This window comes from Sciurus carolinensis, chromosome 10 (assembly GCF_902686445.1).
Source record: "Sciurus carolinensis chromosome 10, mSciCar1.2, whole genome shotgun sequence".
Classification (NCBI taxonomy): Eukaryota; Metazoa; Chordata; class Mammalia; order Rodentia; family Sciuridae; genus Sciurus; species Sciurus carolinensis.
Window position 1 is genome coordinate 70,216,862 of NC_062222.1, and position 17,075 is coordinate 70,233,936.

A 17,075-nucleotide genomic window follows, 5' to 3' on the forward strand; every position below is an offset into this window, starting at 1 on the left:
TCAGATGCTAAAAAATGATAGGTCTTTAAGCTCACATTTCAATACTGTATAGAATATAAATATTCAGAATCAAAAAACCATCAAGTCTTATGTAAAATATGAACATATTTTAAAACTAATAATTCTGTCAAGAGATTACTCTAACAAGATATTCCAAAGCACAATTATAGAATTTAAAAATTAAATTTTATGCTCTGTTTGAAAACTCTTTTGAATTGATTGGTTTAGCTACTCATTGTTTCAGTTTCAGTTCCTTCCAGCACATTCCAATATTCTATTTGCAAGTTTTGTTTATAATGATAGCCATTTTGAAAATTGAAATATTGGAGTGCTCTATTTATTAAATACATAATTAATAATTACCAAGTGATTTTCAAAAAACCCACATCCATAGTTTGGAGGATATATATATATATATATATATATATATATATACTTAAAGTTTATAATCAAAATTAAGAGAAGTACTGAGAAAATAGCAATGGTCACATTGAAGTATCTTTATATTATTTTTTGATTCAATGTCAACTTTCTATCCAAAATTTTGTAATGAAGTTATTTTAAGCACATTTATTTAAAAATATTTGTAAATTTCCATACCTAAGACTTCTATTTTAGTTTGTAGAGGATTCCAATATATTTGGACACAATGTGAATAATATTTGCACCACCCTCAATTCAAAGTTCATTTCCATTCCATGGATTTACTAAGTTGGTTAAGAACATTGTTCTTAGTATGATTATGTTCTCCAAAAATTTGGATTTGAAGTAACACTGAAAAATAATAATCATCCATCTTTGTTGCTGACATTTTGATGAAAATTATGATAGTTTTCACACTTGTCATATTTTTCACCTTTGGTAGAATGAATTTTCGCAAGCTTTCATTAAATTTGATAAAAATCAAACTAATACTGAAATGTATTAATTTTATATACATTATTCCTGCTTTATATCATTCTATTAAATGCTTCAAATATAAGATGCTTATGAAATTATTTTTCTGCTAATGGAGGCAACACATTAACAGCTGTTTCTTAACTCTTTGTACATATTCCAAAATTCTTGGAATTGAAATGAGCAACATTAATTTAGAAGACTAGTCACTCAATCTTTATGAAAGTCTCCATTCAAGAGACAAATTGCATCTTTTGCAATACTATCATCTGAATGCTTGTGTCTGTAACCCCAAATTCGTATGTTAAATAAAGCCTAATACAAAATATTATAGTATTAGAAGGTAGAACTTTTTAGAGGTAATTAGGTCATGAGGCTCTGTCCTTATAAATGGGTAAATGCCCTTATGAAAGAAACCCCAAGAACTAGCTAGCCCCTTCTATCACAGGAAGGCAGAGCAAACTGGTGCCATCTGTGAGGAATGAGTCCTTACCAGATGTTAACTCTATTGGTGCCTTGATCTTTCAGTTCCCAGACTCTCCAACGTTGTAAGAACTCAATTTCTTTTGTTTATAAATTGCAAAATCTAATGTAATAGCAGCCTGAGTGGACCAATACATACAACTACATGGGCTAACTCATTGTCCTGGGGCTCAGTCTTAAAATATTTATAAACTTTGTATTTATTAGTTACTGGCATTCCTTTAGAATTTTTTTTCTGGTTTTCATGTGGTTATGGCAAAGAAAAATGACATGAAATTCTATATAAAATTAATATATGGTTTCAATTTTGTTCATCTATTTTATTAGAAGAATCTTATTGCAAAGTTTTAAAAGTTTAACTGAACATTAAAAAGGTAAATAATTAAATTTATGCCACACAATAAATAGCAAAATCTCTGTGGCAAAGATACTCCCTTCATACTTTATTGACCAGTCTGTTACCTCTCACACATGTTATATCAAGTCAGACTGTTATTTCCAAAGTTTCCAACTTAATCTACCAAATGGAAGACTGGAAGCTTTGTGAGTATTGTTGGTTGAAACAAGGGCAGATCATAAGATGAGATCTGCTGAGTGCTTGGTACGGGGAGTGGGCACAAGAAAATTTGTCACAAAGAAAAGAAGAGCAAGAGAGGCAACCTGCATGCAAGTATGGCCCACCATTTTACTGAGATGAAGTGAGAACTCTAATTGAAGGAGTCTTCTATTTCTTCTTCAGTGTCATCATCCTGACTTCTGGGAACATGGTTACCTTGTGCCTAAGGCAGCCATCTTTCTTTCATTTATCAGTGTTCCATAGTGGTGAGTGTGTTTAGCCAGTCACAAATTTCTCATCAAGGTAGATAGTCTTTGTGATAGTCTTGTCTACTGAAGTGCTATAAAGTACTGGTTGAATTCTAGGATTTGGAAGAGTTGTTGCTTTGGATGCTGTCTTTGAGGGCTTGACTGCTGACCCTTACTTGCTTCTACTGCTTCAGTTCAGTTGCCCATCAGATGCAAAGTGGTTTTGATTGGAGTCTATATAATTAGGTTTGGTCATCTAGGTAAGTAGGCTGCATAGATGAAACAGCTTTTCTTGATGTTGAACTTTGAGTCTGATCACCTTCTCCTACAATTGGACCCTGCCTTTTGCTCAGAGAAAGTCAAGGCATACTTCAAAGCATTTTACACGTAGACCATGAGTTACTGCTAAATGAACATTGCATTACCTAGAAAGTACACTTTGAGATGGTGATTGTATGTAGAAGATTTATCAGGGAGTATTTTGGGGTTAACACATAAGGAAAAGAAAGGAACGAAGCAGAGGGAGAAGTTCAGCAGCACTGCAGTCTCAATGGAAGCCTCTGTTGACTTTATTGGGAGTTCTGAGATGGAATCAGTCTTACCAGATGTCCCAAGCTGGAATGAGTTGCCCAGGGTTCTATAATCCTGGTCTGTCAGTCATTGAATGATGAGAGTGTAACCTTGGGTTAGGCAGCTTTTTCATTAGAGGTCATAACAAAGGGGGCCAAGAGTTGAGGGGCTATCTGCTGATAGCACTTCCAATATCTGGGGCAATAAGTACTTATTTCGATGGGAATCTTAATGCACCTTAGCACTGATAATAGTGCCCTTTGAACACTCTAATGAAGCTCTCCAGTTATTTACTTTTTAAAAAACCAACATGCTGAGAACCAATTTAAAAATAAGAAGGCAGAAGTGCCTAGGGCTCACAAAAATATGATACTTCTCTAAAACCTAGATAAGCCTGCTTCTGGACTTTCTGTTCTGTACTATGATGAGTCCCTTCATTATTTGTCATTAATAGGAAGAATTCTACTTGTTACTAAAATAATTCCTAACAAAAATAACTGAACTGACATACCCAAACAATTCTATGACAAAAATAACACATTAAAAAATCAACTCTTGACTTTGAATGGGGTGATTAAGGAAGGCTTTTCTGAGAAGAGATTTTAACTGAAACCTGAACTAAAGGATAAAGCTGGATAAAGCCAGCCAAGTGAAGATGTAAGACCCCTCATGGCAGAAGAGAAACAATTGCAAAGGCCCTGAAGCAGTAGTGTGTTCAACAACACAGTCCACGATAGGGGAGTGTAATCTTTGGCCATGAAATCAGATATTTGCAGACATTGGGTAGAAAATTTTTGAAAAGTTTCAAGTATGAATGTAGGAATATACAGGGTACAGTATGTATCCCAACACAGAACTTGACTTGCCAGGACTTGGCTGAAGATGCTCCCATGATGTTTTGATTGTTGGATTATTGTTGTTTAGAAGATGAAGTTCTGCTCATGTTTTGTAGCAATTGCCCCATCCACCCCACAATATGCTAATATTACTAAGAAAAGTTTAAATATGAAAGGGAAGGAGAACAAGAAAACATTATCAAATAAACCATTATGCCTCAGGAAAAATATCTGAGTAAAAGGTGATCTGCAGTTGCCAGAAGGAAAAAAAAATTTCTGATGAACATGTTGAGACTAAGAGTGCCTGCAGGTATGTGTGTGAATGTTTGTATAATCTATACAAGGAGAGAAACATAGCTTTATAGCACCATACAAATGGATTAAATGACAGCCGGGGAACAACAGAAAGCTGTATCTTTCTTTTATGAATAGACTGGTAGTAATGGAAGTGGGTTAGAATTATAGTTAAGAAATTGCTTGAAAATCTTCAGCTAAATTGCTGGAAATTTGCTGGAAAATCTTCATATTCGCTACCATTTTTACTTGCATGAACAAAAAAGGGAAAACTGCTTAAAGAGAAAAACTATGATTCTATGCAACAAGGCTTAAAATGATTTAAGAATGACAAAAACCTTTCAGACATCAATTTGTGACTGTTTAGCATCAATGATGCCAATTTTCAGACGTATTTGCCAAACTGCTGCCAGTAATCACTGAGGAATTACAGAAAATGGGATATGGTAGTGTCATCCACGGTTCACAGTGGGAGACGGAAACATTTTCAGCAGGCAGAAGTTTAATACAGTAAATTGGTGCCTGTAAAATCATTGGAAGTCCTGGAGAAGTGGGCTTTAGTCTGGTCTTCCCCAAAGGACTCCCAGGCACTGGAGAGCTAAAATCATCAGGGAAGTCCCTACCTCTGAATATCCTAGAACCACTGAGTTTCCAGTACACATAATCAAGACTGACTTTAGAGAATCTTTAACCTGGAACTGTTCACCTATAATTGCTTCTGTCACTAAACCATAATGTTGGGGTCTGGGGACTGCAAACTTGTCCCTCCAATGTTGCCTCTGCTTCAGCTTCTCGTCTTAGCCATAAATCTGGAGAATGACACAAATTACTACTTCAGAAGAAAACCTCACGTCTCCTCCAGAGTCAGCCTGCCAGACAGGAGTTGTCAGAAGATGGTCACTACTCTCACCTCTGCCTTATAAAAAACTCTTATGGAGCACCTTCACGATCTTGTTGGAATCCAGAGTGCTAGCTGCATTGTACAGTCTGGATATTTTACACTTAACTCTGAAGTCTCTCTTTTTTAATACCTTTATTTTATTTATTTATTTTTATGTGGTACTGAAAATCAAACCCAGTGCCTCATACATGCCAGGCAAGCACTCTACCACTGAACCACAACCCTGGCCCTGAAGTCTCTTTAACACTTGAGAGGGAAGAAAGAGGTTGTAAAAGATATCGACTGAGCTTGACATTGATGAGGAAAGATAGCCTCTTACCCTTTAAGAAAATATGCAGTAATTAGTGGGAATAAAGATCCCATTAAAAACAAATTATACCAGATTGCTTATTAAAATGGGAAGTCAGAGAACTGTATGGTTCTCATGAGTCTAGATTTTAACAAGGCTTTCCACCCAATCATTTATGATATTATAAGACAAGCTTGACAAATGTGATCAAGATGGTGGAGCAGTTCAAATGGATTTGTAATTAGTAGAAAGACCAGAAATTGCTAATTAGTAGATATGTGTCTGATTGTTACATATGCTGTAGGAATGTATACTTTATTTGTGTTCTGTATTACATAATAAATCCAATAGGAACAATGATTTTAAAAATATCATTAGTCATTTACTGAGTGCTCACACTAGGTTGAGCACTATAAATATATAACTAACTCATTTACCTGGCAACAATCTTGTCAGATTGCTGTTATTTCCATTTTAAATATGAGGAAACTGATGTCAAAAAACATAAATAACTCTGCATAACTATATCCAGAAAGAAGCAGAACTGAGATTCATACCTAAAATTGCTGAAAGGTAGAGGTAGCAGAGGAAGGGAGAATGTCAGAACATTTCTAGGAGAAACTAGGAAATGGCCAGCCAGGAAACCTGGGAGGGTGCCATTCCCTTAATTAGTCCCCAGGAGGTAGGGGGTTGGTTGGCACACTGTCTTGTAGGACCAGAACAATATTGTAGGGATTTGAACCCACATTGATAAGCCTCACATATAAAAACCAGATATTGATTTATTAAATTATAAGAAATATAACAGCCAAGCTGACCAAATATGCACAATATTTTTTGCATGCATCCCTCTTAAGAAGAGTCTGTTGAATAGAATGTTGGATGGTGAGGAAAGAATCAGCCCAAGGAGACTCTGATCAGAATGCTAACTGACTGTTGTCTCTGACAATCGCAATAAGAATGTATCCATCCTCCTGGATCTCTGGATCTACCTGGGAGGATACTCTTTTTTGTTTAAATATTGCTGTAGTTGTCTGACTTCTGACTCCTTTACATTCCTTCATAGCTGCTATTCTTTTTTTTTCTTAATTAAGATATCTTAATGATATCTTAAGTTGCTTTGGCATAAGATTCACTCTTTTTAATATGACTGAACAATTTTCTGCTGATAGCAATTATTTAACTTTGTGAAGTAAGTATACTTCCAAATCCACTGTTATCAAGCATTATGTATAAGATGCAGGTTCACATGACTCTTTCCTCTACCTGTACTGAAATTGGTAGGTTAAAAAGAACAAGCATTAGGACTGAGGGACCAATGATGACATATTCAGTAGCAGCAAGTTTTTAAAAAGATGGTATTTTTAGTGAATATAGACTCACTGTGAGTCAATAATTTGTGATATTATTTTCAAGGAAGCCAGGACAGACAGGTATATGAACTGTCAGAATTGTTGAATGAATGAGCATATGAAAATATGAAGAATTTGATTGCCCTACCCTAATCTTCAGTGACACTGCATAGCTAGAGTAACCATGCTTTATTTAGTCCGGGGTTCATGTTTTCAGATAATATTTACAAACTGGGGTATATTCAAAAGAAACTGACCAGGTGGGAATGGAACTGGAAACCACATTCTAACAAATAGTGATAGGACATTGGTGATATTTAGATTCATAAGGAAAAGATGGGGGAAAATAGTAAAACTAAGAACTATTAAGTGCTTACTCCATGATAGGCATTGTGCTCAGTTCTTTAATGGATTTCAAACATTATGGTCTGTCACACTGAAAAGGGAATGCTTCATTTTGAGTTTTACTGGAATGCGAAGGAAATCAGAGACACCTCTGCTTATTAGAATGATGACATTTCTAGTTTCAAAGCTGCCCACAACAAAATGAGCTGGCTTGGTATTAATGAGTTTTGTTTTTGAAGGTAAGCAAACAGAGATAGATCAAACTTTTGTTGGAGATACTTTATAGAGAAATGAATATTAAATGGATGCATGGACCAGATGAACTCTAAGATTTTTGTCCAACCTTATCCTGTGGGTCTGTCATTATCTCACAGTACAGTAATCCTTCCACTTTCGTCTTTTAGTTCAGTAGCATGAGTTCTAAATGATAATGTTATTTCCAATTCAATAGATTAATTGTAGGGAATCCTGATTTCTTCATTCCTCCTCAAAACCAAGAGAAACTCAGCAAAACTTGGAAAACAAACAGTTTGAGAATGTGTTTTTAGGTATAGTTGCAAGAATAGCCTCTCTCACTTTCTCATTGATGTCCAGACGTATGTATTCTTTGTATGAGAGAAATGGTATCATTTGTTTATATTGCTTTTTCAAATATGGTAAATTATCCTTCTTAGAAAGTTTCTAATATTAGTAGCACTTATATTTTGAGTGTTTTACTTGTGGTTCCGAAATCTCCTCTTATTGCCTACCTTAGTTTGAACTTTGTTATTGTTAATGAGCACATTTGATCATTAACTAACCTGTGCTTTCATGATAGTGTTACACCTTTAAAACTCATTCCTGTGACTGGGAAAAGAATTAATGTTCATTTAAAGTAACCAAAGAACCTGTGGGACTTTATAGCTAGACTCTACCTAAATGTAATATGTTAATGGATGAGAAATGTTAATGGATGAGAAATTTAAGCTCAAAAAGATGAAATAACTTGCTGTGGTCACATAGCCTATGAGAAATTAAAACAATTTTATTTCTTTTCCTCTCATCCCTAACTCAATGATGCAGTTTTATGCCATATTCTTGCAAGATACTATGCTTCCCTCCCTCCTCCTCCTCTTCGTTTTCTCTTCTTCTCCCTCCTCATTCTTCTAATAGTCCCTCATATCTCTGTGAGTCTGATTGCCATGTGACCTGAGAAGATAGTATCTGAGTAGAATTCCAAGGTGGAATTTTTTTTTTTTTTACCCTTAGATAGGTAGAAATTCTAAGGCTCTTTTGTTTCTAATTCTGGATTGCTCTTGAATCTCTGCAGTGCTGCATATGATGCTGTCCTTGACAGAAATGTGGCCATTAAGAAGCTCAGCAGACCATTTCAGAACCAAACACATGCCAAGAGAGCTTACCGGGAGCTGGTCCTCATGAAGTGTGTGAACCATAAAAACGTGAGTTTCCTTGTTATTTTCAAACTATCAGCAATGGGAAGTTGTAATATTGGAGAGGAAAATAAGAGCCAACTTGAGTAGGGAAGGCTTCCTTTCTTTCCATTTTCTGCCTCTTAAGATTGTTTATCTCGCTCATATGCTACATTTGATTTTGTTGTTCTCATGGTAGCTTCCTGCTTAAAAATCATCTAAAAGCCATATGGCAAGGAGGAGATGAATTTGATAGATATGTCCCTGTTATAAAACTAACCTTATCTGGCTCTCTTGCTTCTAATTAGCCAGAAAGCTTCCTGTTTCCCAAAAAATAAAGCAAAATGTCAAAACAAACAAAAATAAAAACAAACCTCAAAGCCTATAGAAGGATAAACTATATTTCTTTATTTTTAAATTTAATTATTAACAGTGGAAGTTTTACTCATCATGTTATTTCCTTTGTGTTTTAGCTATAGCCTCGCAGTGGCCTCTAGCAGTTCAGTGTACACACTGTGTGTTGGCATCTTGTTTTATTAGGGTTGGGCAAATAGGCTTGTAGATATTTCCAAAGCACTTCAGAATGGGATTATCAAGAACTGTTCTCATTGGAACTCAGCAGTGTCTAAGCTTCTTCAATCCCAGGCAAATACCTATAGAACTTTCCTGCTCCATTTCTTCATTATTTTTGTACAGTATTCTTAATAATTAAATTATAATAAATTTACTAAGCTTATTATGTTAATTATAAGTATATGATAAAATGAATTATAAATTATTATAAATAAAACTAAATGATAATACCTATCAAAACTCCCTACAAATTTCTTAAAATATAAAAATCACATAGAACATATAAAATTGTCAGTGTAGTTTGTAAACAAGGGATCTTGTCCTGTGGCTAACCATCTACTAGTGACCCTAAGAAGAAGCAAATGTGTGAATGTTTGGCTGGAAGATGTTTAAAATGCAATTATATGGATCCAGACTCAATGACAGTGTCTCTCTTTCCCTCTATTACTCTACTGCAGTGACTATTAAATCAGGCTATTTGTTTCCATGCCATTGAGTTGTTTGAGACCAATGACATTTTAATTCAGTCATTTGCCATGTATTTGTGGAATGAACAAAATGTGCCAGACACAAATCTGGATGCTAAAGCTGCTAAGAATATGTCAGGAAGAAAATGCAGATAAATTTCTCCCATGTGGGCTTAGTTTCTACCAACCAGAGAAAGGCAGTCCACAAAATAGGTAAACCTCTGAATGTCAGAGAGTGACATCACTTTATTTAAGTAAAATAAAGAAGAAAAATAAAAATGTTTATCAGTGTAGGGTCAATAGGTTGAACAGGGAAGTCCTCACTAAGAATGAAAAATTTTATTAATTAGGTACTCATCACTGATATGGCCATTCAAGGAATGGGAGACTTGTAGAAGGAATATGTAAGTGAAAGAAAAAAGAATTTCTAAGAAAACTCACTATACTAAAGTGATTATTTTTCTTTCAACATGTTAAAGTAGAGACAAACTTCACTGTGTGACCAGGGCAATAAATATATTGTAGTAAATAGTATGAAATAGAAGATGGCAATGGAAAATGGAGGGGTATAAGCAATGAAGAAACCCTAAAAATGCTTTGCATGTACATATTTCTCTTTCCCTAATCTTCCATCCAGATGCTATAATGCAATGCATTGTGGAGAAATGCCCAATTACTTGGCAATTTGAGGAAGTCATATATATGCATGCAGGTACACCAAATTTCATTAATAGAGAGGAAGTTCACTCATATCCAACTGTAAATTCTCAATTAGCACTTAAAATACTAGTGGAAAGGCAGAATACAGAGCTCTGTTAATGGTTTTAAAATTAAAGGAAAAGCAATGAAGAAATCCCATTCAGTCTCTAATAATAGTAATAGAATTCATTTAGAAAATGAATATTCAATTGTAGAAGTGAATTCTTGTGATCGTGGGACCATGGCAAACATTGATTCATATCTGTGCTTCCCAAGATGCTGAAATCAAAGAACCAAGTCAGAAACCTGTTGGAAATTGTTGAACTAAAACAGAATACCTATGATGATCACTTTTTAAGGACAATTTTTTAAATTGGTTATTAGAAGGTATTAAAATTTATAAAGAAGAAAAATAACAGGTGAGAACATCTAACAGGGAAGTCAAAGTAGGTAAAGATTATAAAACAAGGGCATCTGGAATGGGATAATAAGACTATACAAGAAAGAATGATTTCAGAAATTTACTTATAAAATAATAAATACTTATTTATGTAAAATTATAAAGTCATTTATTAGACTAATTTAAATCATGTAGATTATTTGTTCACCAAATGATGGGGGTTAACATTTTTCCATGCTTAAGGGGATTTTGTATGAATGTGTACCCTACATTACCATCTCTAACATTTTTGTCTAAACAAATACCAAAATGAAATATTACTTTATGAGATTGGTAAAGTACTAGAGAAACAGTCCCATTATAGATTTTCAAATGAAAGATGTATTACATAAACATTTTTTAACACATTACAACTAAGTAAGCAAAATTAGTGGGCAATTTAATTTTAAGTGTTAAAGACATTTTGAAATAATTTTTGTTCTAAGTGTGTATTTAGTACTGTAAAGTTGCTTTAGAAAGAATAATCTTAGTTTTTTTTGGTGTGTTATACCATTGTCATTGGATGGTACTGTGATTTTCTTCTCATTAATTTCCCAACAAATAAAAAAAAATACATAGAAGTGACTGCATTTCTCAGGTGTTTAAAATCATTTGTTTTTGTTTTTAATTACTTGGTATGTTTCATATATTTCTGTACCACTTATGAAGTTTACTAAAATTCATTGATTCATGTTTTCAAGTTGTTTAAGTCATGAACTTGTACCTATCCAGTTTTTATAAAATGTTTTTAATTACCTATGAGTAGAAGATTTTTATTTACATATTTTTGTTTTCATTTTCCTCTAGCACCTTGATATAGAATATTTAGATGGAAGAACATTTTGAGATATTTATGCACATAATTGTATAGAACTATGATAAAGGGGTTTTCAATTTATTTTTTCTAAAAGGTAATTTTAATTACCTGATAGACAAAGGAATTAAAGCAAGAAACAAAAAGTTTAGAACTAATTTAAGGAACTTTAAAATATATTTCCCACTAAATTTATAACTGATATTATCTAAGATGTATCTCTCCCCACATAATATTAGAGCATTAGTTTAAGTTATATTTGAGTGTGAGACAGAAGTACAAGATACTATGGTAGCAATAAAAATATCTTGAATTAGGGTACCACTTTGTACATGTGGAGTAAAAATATCACCTTGATAAATCTTGTTGAGTGTTTCACTATTGTCTTTCTCCTCTCGTATGATTTTACCTCCTTTTTGTTTAGTTATCTTATAGTCTGTGTCCTACCATGGAGGAGCATACTAAAGCAGTATAACCATTTTATGTCTTTTCTGACTTTCCCTGCTACCTCAGAACCTGAGTTTTTTAACTGCATCATTAACCTAAAGACAGATCATATGTCCTTTCTAAATATACATTCTATATTTTATTAGAAAGTCTAGAAATTCCCTAGCTTTTCTATTTCCATCAAAGTTCTAGTAAGTAACTTTCAGTTGAATAAATACATGAGTTAAGTTTACTTTTAAAATAATTCACTGTTTCCTTTCTCTCTTTCTTCTGTCCCTTCCATGCTTTCTTTTCTAGATTATTAGTTTATTAAATGTCTTCACACCCCAGAAAACGCTGGAGGAGTTCCAAGATGTGTAAGTAACAAAACTTATGAAGGAAGGGCAAGGAAAGCACTAAAATAATTCAAGAGAAAATTGAGAGAGAGAGATGAACTCTCTTGTGGAGATCAAAGGGAGGTGAGAACTGGGATCAAATGAAAGTTCCCAGTGAAAAGAAAAGAAGATTCTGTTTGTGGTGTTACTTCCTGAACCTTTCTAGCCTATGGCTCTGTGCACTTTATGCTTTGTGGTTCTATGTTCTTGGTTCAATGAGGAACATTTATTTATTATTAGTTAATTCTGGGAAATATTAATAAAAGGGACATGATAAAATTATCCTTATTCTTTATTTCTGTTCTTGTGGTACCTTTAAGTTTGTGAAAAAATAATCCATTTGGAAATACAGCAACCATAAAGAGGAAGTGATTCCCTACACATTGCCTTCTTCAACACTCCTACATGCATTTAGGGGAAGTACCTGTCCTGAATTTTTTTTCTTATTTACAATCATAATATTTAGGAAAGAGTTGAAGGAATACAGGGAAAAGGGAGAGCAAGATATAGGTACAAAATATGTGGGCATTGACCACACACTAATAAATGGTGCTTCTCTTAGTAACCTTCTATTAGAGTTACTACAGGTAAGACACATGCAATACTTGGAACTTTTTCAAATTCTAGATTCAGTCAAAGGAAGAACTAGGAAGTTCAGAAAACTTACAGATTTAGTACGGGATTCTAACATGATTAAAGAAGGACTTTGTAGAGCTTGTGATAGGAACCAACATTGTGGATTTACCTTCTAGTTACTTAGTAATGGAACTGATGGATGCCAACTTGTGTCAGGTGATTCAGATGGAATTAGACCATGAGCGAATGTCTTACCTGCTATACCAAATGTTGTGTGGCATCAAGCATCTCCACTCTGCTGGAATAATTCACAGGGTAAGAACACCTTCTCTAAAACCATAATTAAGAGACTTTTGGAGAAGCAAAATAAAACTGTAGATTATTTTTTTATGTTGGACTTGGTCAAATATAATGTATTTGTTCATTTCTTTGCTAGTGGAATTAGCACATAGTTCACTACAGTGTAAAAGACACTTCTACTGAGGTCAAATTTTGCTTGACACTGTATTTCAGCTCATTGAGAGTCAACTTCTGAGAAGCCTCATACTTTCTAGCTCCTTGATTGACAGAGGTCATATGTGCAGCTGAAATAAAGACAGTTCATTTCCACAGTTCATTTCTGGAAGCATAAAATCAGCTACCTTGATTTGTTGCTGTTGGACCTAGAAATGAAATATATACCAAAAGGTTTATGTTACCTTGAACAGAAACCTAAGAGATAACAATAAATGATATATTTTTCCCCTAAAACTTCTTCCCAAGATAAGTCTAAATTATAAAAATGATAATACAGTTCTTTTTTCGATTTAAATAATGTTAAAGAATATATAAGGATTTTTTAAAAAATCCAGAACCAATTGTAAACTTCTTTGTAGCAGTAACCATATGCCTTATAAAGGGCTCTGCAATCAAGGAGGACCCCCATCAGTGCAGTTGCAAGACTGCCTTGTTGATTGAGGAGATGAAAATTGCACGTTCCATTGGAGGCTGGCTTTTAATTTCTTCTTCTGTTCCTATTGTCAGGATTTAAAACCAAGTAACATTGTAGTAAAGTCTGATTGCACATTGAAAATCCTTGACTTTGGACTGGCCAGGACAGCAGGCACGAGCTTCATGATGACCCCATATGTGGTGACACGTTATTACAGAGCCCCTGAGGTCATCCTGGGAATGGGCTACAAGGAGAACGGTAGGGATGCTTCTGTAACTGTGAAGGAAATGGGTGCATGCTTTGGAGAGCCAGGAATATGAATTTTTCAAAAATAGAGCTGCCAGCTTTCATATTCAGTTTATTGTTTTAAAAAAATTACTACTAGGAAGAATTACTCATTAAAAATGTGAAGGTTGTTCTAAGAAAATGCTTTGATAGAAGATCACTGAAGTGTTATAGCTAAGAAGAATTATAAATGGAGTCTGATTAAACAAGCAAATGAATACTGATTAGCACACATGCCATAGAAAATGAGAAAAATTGCTATTTGTGTTTGTTCAGACTGAAGTAAAAACAGGAAGAACTCTATTCCATTTTACTATTTGGCTTTTGTGTCATATTTTAAATGGGTGATTCTAGTCGTAGGCAAAGATCAACAAAAAGATCCTTGGAGTCAGATTCTTCACAAGCACTAAAAAGTCAAGTTGGAATAATCCACATTATCCAAGTTGGACAACAATTTCTTAAATACTTTAAAATGCTCTGTAATTAATTTGTAAGTTAGCTAGTGCCTAATAAATTTTTATAAATCCCAGAGATCATAGAAATGAAAACATTAAATTTTACATTACTAGCCAGGTGCAGGAGCATAAGCCTTTAGTCACAGCTACTATGGTGGCCAAGGCAGAAGGACTGCAAATTTGAGGCCAACCTCAGCAATTTAGTGAGGCCTTGTCTCAAAATAAAAAAATGTAAATGACTGGGAGTGTAGCTCAGTGGTAGAGTGTCCCTGGGTTTAATCTCTAGTACCATACACACATACACAAAATAAATTACTGTTTTCATAAAGAAAATATGGTATGCATGAACACTTTAAATGAAGAGGATAAAATTGGATTTTCATTGACTAAAATTGAGGATGTATAAAATACCTGTTATAAAACCTTGTGATATATTATTTTGACCAGAATATCTTTTACAAGTAATACCCTATTAAAACATATTCAATATACATAAAAATTAAAATAGTTTAAATGTAGGATTGCTTATATGTACTCAATGTGCCTTTTATATCTGTTTTTGTATTCTATTTTCTCAGCAGTCTATTTTTATAAAATTTTATATGAATAATTACTGTATTTTTATGTACAGGTAATACAGGGCACTTTTAGGAAACTCTCTGGACATGGAAGTTAAAAAAAAAAAAACTTTTGTGTAGCTTTAGATTAGAAGAAAGAATGCTTTTATGCATTTTTTACAGAAGAAGGGGAAATGTCAGCTCTTAAGAAGGTCAGGCTCATCGTGGTGGCCAGTAACAGAGTTCTGGAACCTTTTGGCCAAAATGGAGTCTCCTCCCAAGGAACTCTATCACATATGATGATCCCGAGTTATTTTTTAAAAATCAAAGGGGAACCAATTAAAGGAAAGTTAAGAACCAACAGCTATCATTAACAATAATTCATATATTTCAAGATAGCTAAAAGAGAGGATTTTGAGTATTTCTAACACAAAATTTGATGTGTTTGAGGTGATGGATGTGCTAATTACCCTGATTTTATCATTATACATTATACACATGTATCAAATATTACACCATATCATACCATGACCCATAAATATGTGCAATTAATGTGTCGATAAAAGGAACTAAGGATGTACAGGGGGATTGCCTGTTCTGGTTTTTCAGATCTTTGTCATGCAGACAGTAGGTATTCCACCCCTTTTCCTTTGCTCACTAGAAAGGAATGAAAATTGCCGCCTTTGTTTTTTGGCTTCCTTAGGAGCATGGAGAAGGTGTTCCTTGCACCTTTGGGCTGTCCTCCCTCTGAGCAGAGAAAGGTTATCATGCAGAAAAACCTGCTTGCTCCCGCATCAGGCATGCCCAGCTGTCCTGTGCACCTCACCCTACCTTCCTTCCCCACTGAGCAATTCAGCTTAATGTTTTTGCCCCCAGATTCCCTTCATCCTTAATAAAAGGCGAGTTGGAAGAGTGTTAAGGTCGGTAAGAAAAGGTGAAGTATGTTTGGCTGACAAATATGATAATTGAGAAATTATATGCTCTTAGCAAGTTTTAACACCATTAATACCTTTATTTTCACTTTACTTCTAAATGACTCCTTCATACAAGTTCTAATTTATCAGATATTACTTTTCTTAAAACATTTCAAATAGATATTAAAACTGATATTTATTGAGAATGATAATTTCTGAAGGAAAAACTAAATCTAAACTGCCAGAAATTCCAATCCTACTACCTGTAAAGTGTGGTTCCAATCATTTCCTAGTTTCTTGGGTTTGGTTGAATGTACCCTTATTTTGAACCAAATCCATATAACCAAATAGAATAGAAAAGGGAAACAGCCATCCCTACAGGTCAATTTATTTTTTCTTCATCCAACAAATGATATCAAAAACCTCTTGCTGACTTTTAGCTGACATCGACCAGGGAGATCTTTTGGTTTAGCTTTGTGGCAGTAAAAGGCATACTTAGGCATTCATGAAGTAATTTTTTAAACACTAATTTGAGTTCTTGTATTAGACACTGTTTATATAATAATATAGTGCTGGTTTTAATTCACCTTTTGGCCAGCATTTGGTGGGAGGTGAAATTTGTACCTTCTAATCAAACTGTTCTTTTTCCTCTTTCTTCAGAGGTCAATTATCTTAGTTAACTTTACTTTCCTCCCTTTTCTTCACTTCCCTCTCTCTCCTGTTCTAGTGGATATATGGTCTGTGGGATGCATTATGGGAGAAATGGTTCGCCACAAAATCCTCTTTCCAGGAAGGGACTGTATCCTTGTACCTTTTGCTGCAGCTTTACCTGTTTTGTTTTCTCTCCCTTTAAACACGTAATGATTTTACCAGGCGAGTAAAGATAGAAGCAAAAAGTTGGGTAAGTGGTATAATTGTAATTTTTTAAAAAGTGATAATTTCTATAATCTGACCAGTCCTATAAACTACCTACCACAATGATTTCTTTTCATTAAATTTTCAATAGGCTTTTTTCTTCTTAAATTACTTTCTTGTCTGCAACTCAAAATAGCAATGCTATTTTTTTCATGAATAACAGAGGCCACCAAATCCAAATGATTAAATATAGCTACTTATTATTAGCAAAAGAAGTCACTATTTGCAAGTAATTTTCATCTCCCTTCTAAAATTATTTTATGCTTCTGTACTTAGGCATAATGATTTCTCTCCTTGCTGACATCCTGAGCTTCTGTCTTTGGCTTCACTGATTTGAATTGTTCTTGACACTCTATCCAGTCTTAAAATAGGTCAATATAGCATATCTGCCTTAAAACACGAGCTTCTATACTTAAAAATCATAATTATTATTCAGATCGCCAGAGGTC

At 34.1% G+C, this 17,075-nt stretch overlaps 1 protein-coding gene across 10 annotated transcripts in view; it reads left to right on the top strand.

Moving 5' to 3' along the window:
• Positions 1 to 17,075, top strand: part of Mapk10 (mitogen-activated protein kinase 10) — a 607,392-nt gene that overhangs the window by 521,251 nt on the left and 69,066 nt on the right. For 8 of the 10 annotated variants that reach the window (XM_047565880.1, XM_047565878.1, XM_047565879.1 and 5 more), the window contains 5 exons: positions 8,081 to 8,210; positions 11,917 to 11,975; positions 12,746 to 12,884; positions 13,593 to 13,758; positions 16,439 to 16,510. In XM_047565880.1, coding sequence (XP_047421836.1) covers positions 8,081 to 8,210; positions 11,917 to 11,975; positions 12,746 to 12,884; positions 13,593 to 13,758; positions 16,439 to 16,510 — 566 coding nt within the window. The remainder of the gene's footprint in view (positions 1 to 8,080; positions 8,211 to 11,916; positions 11,976 to 12,745; positions 12,885 to 13,592; positions 13,759 to 16,438; positions 16,511 to 17,075) is intronic. The other 2 variants (XM_047565875.1, XM_047565881.1) reach the window with 1 other exon arrangement.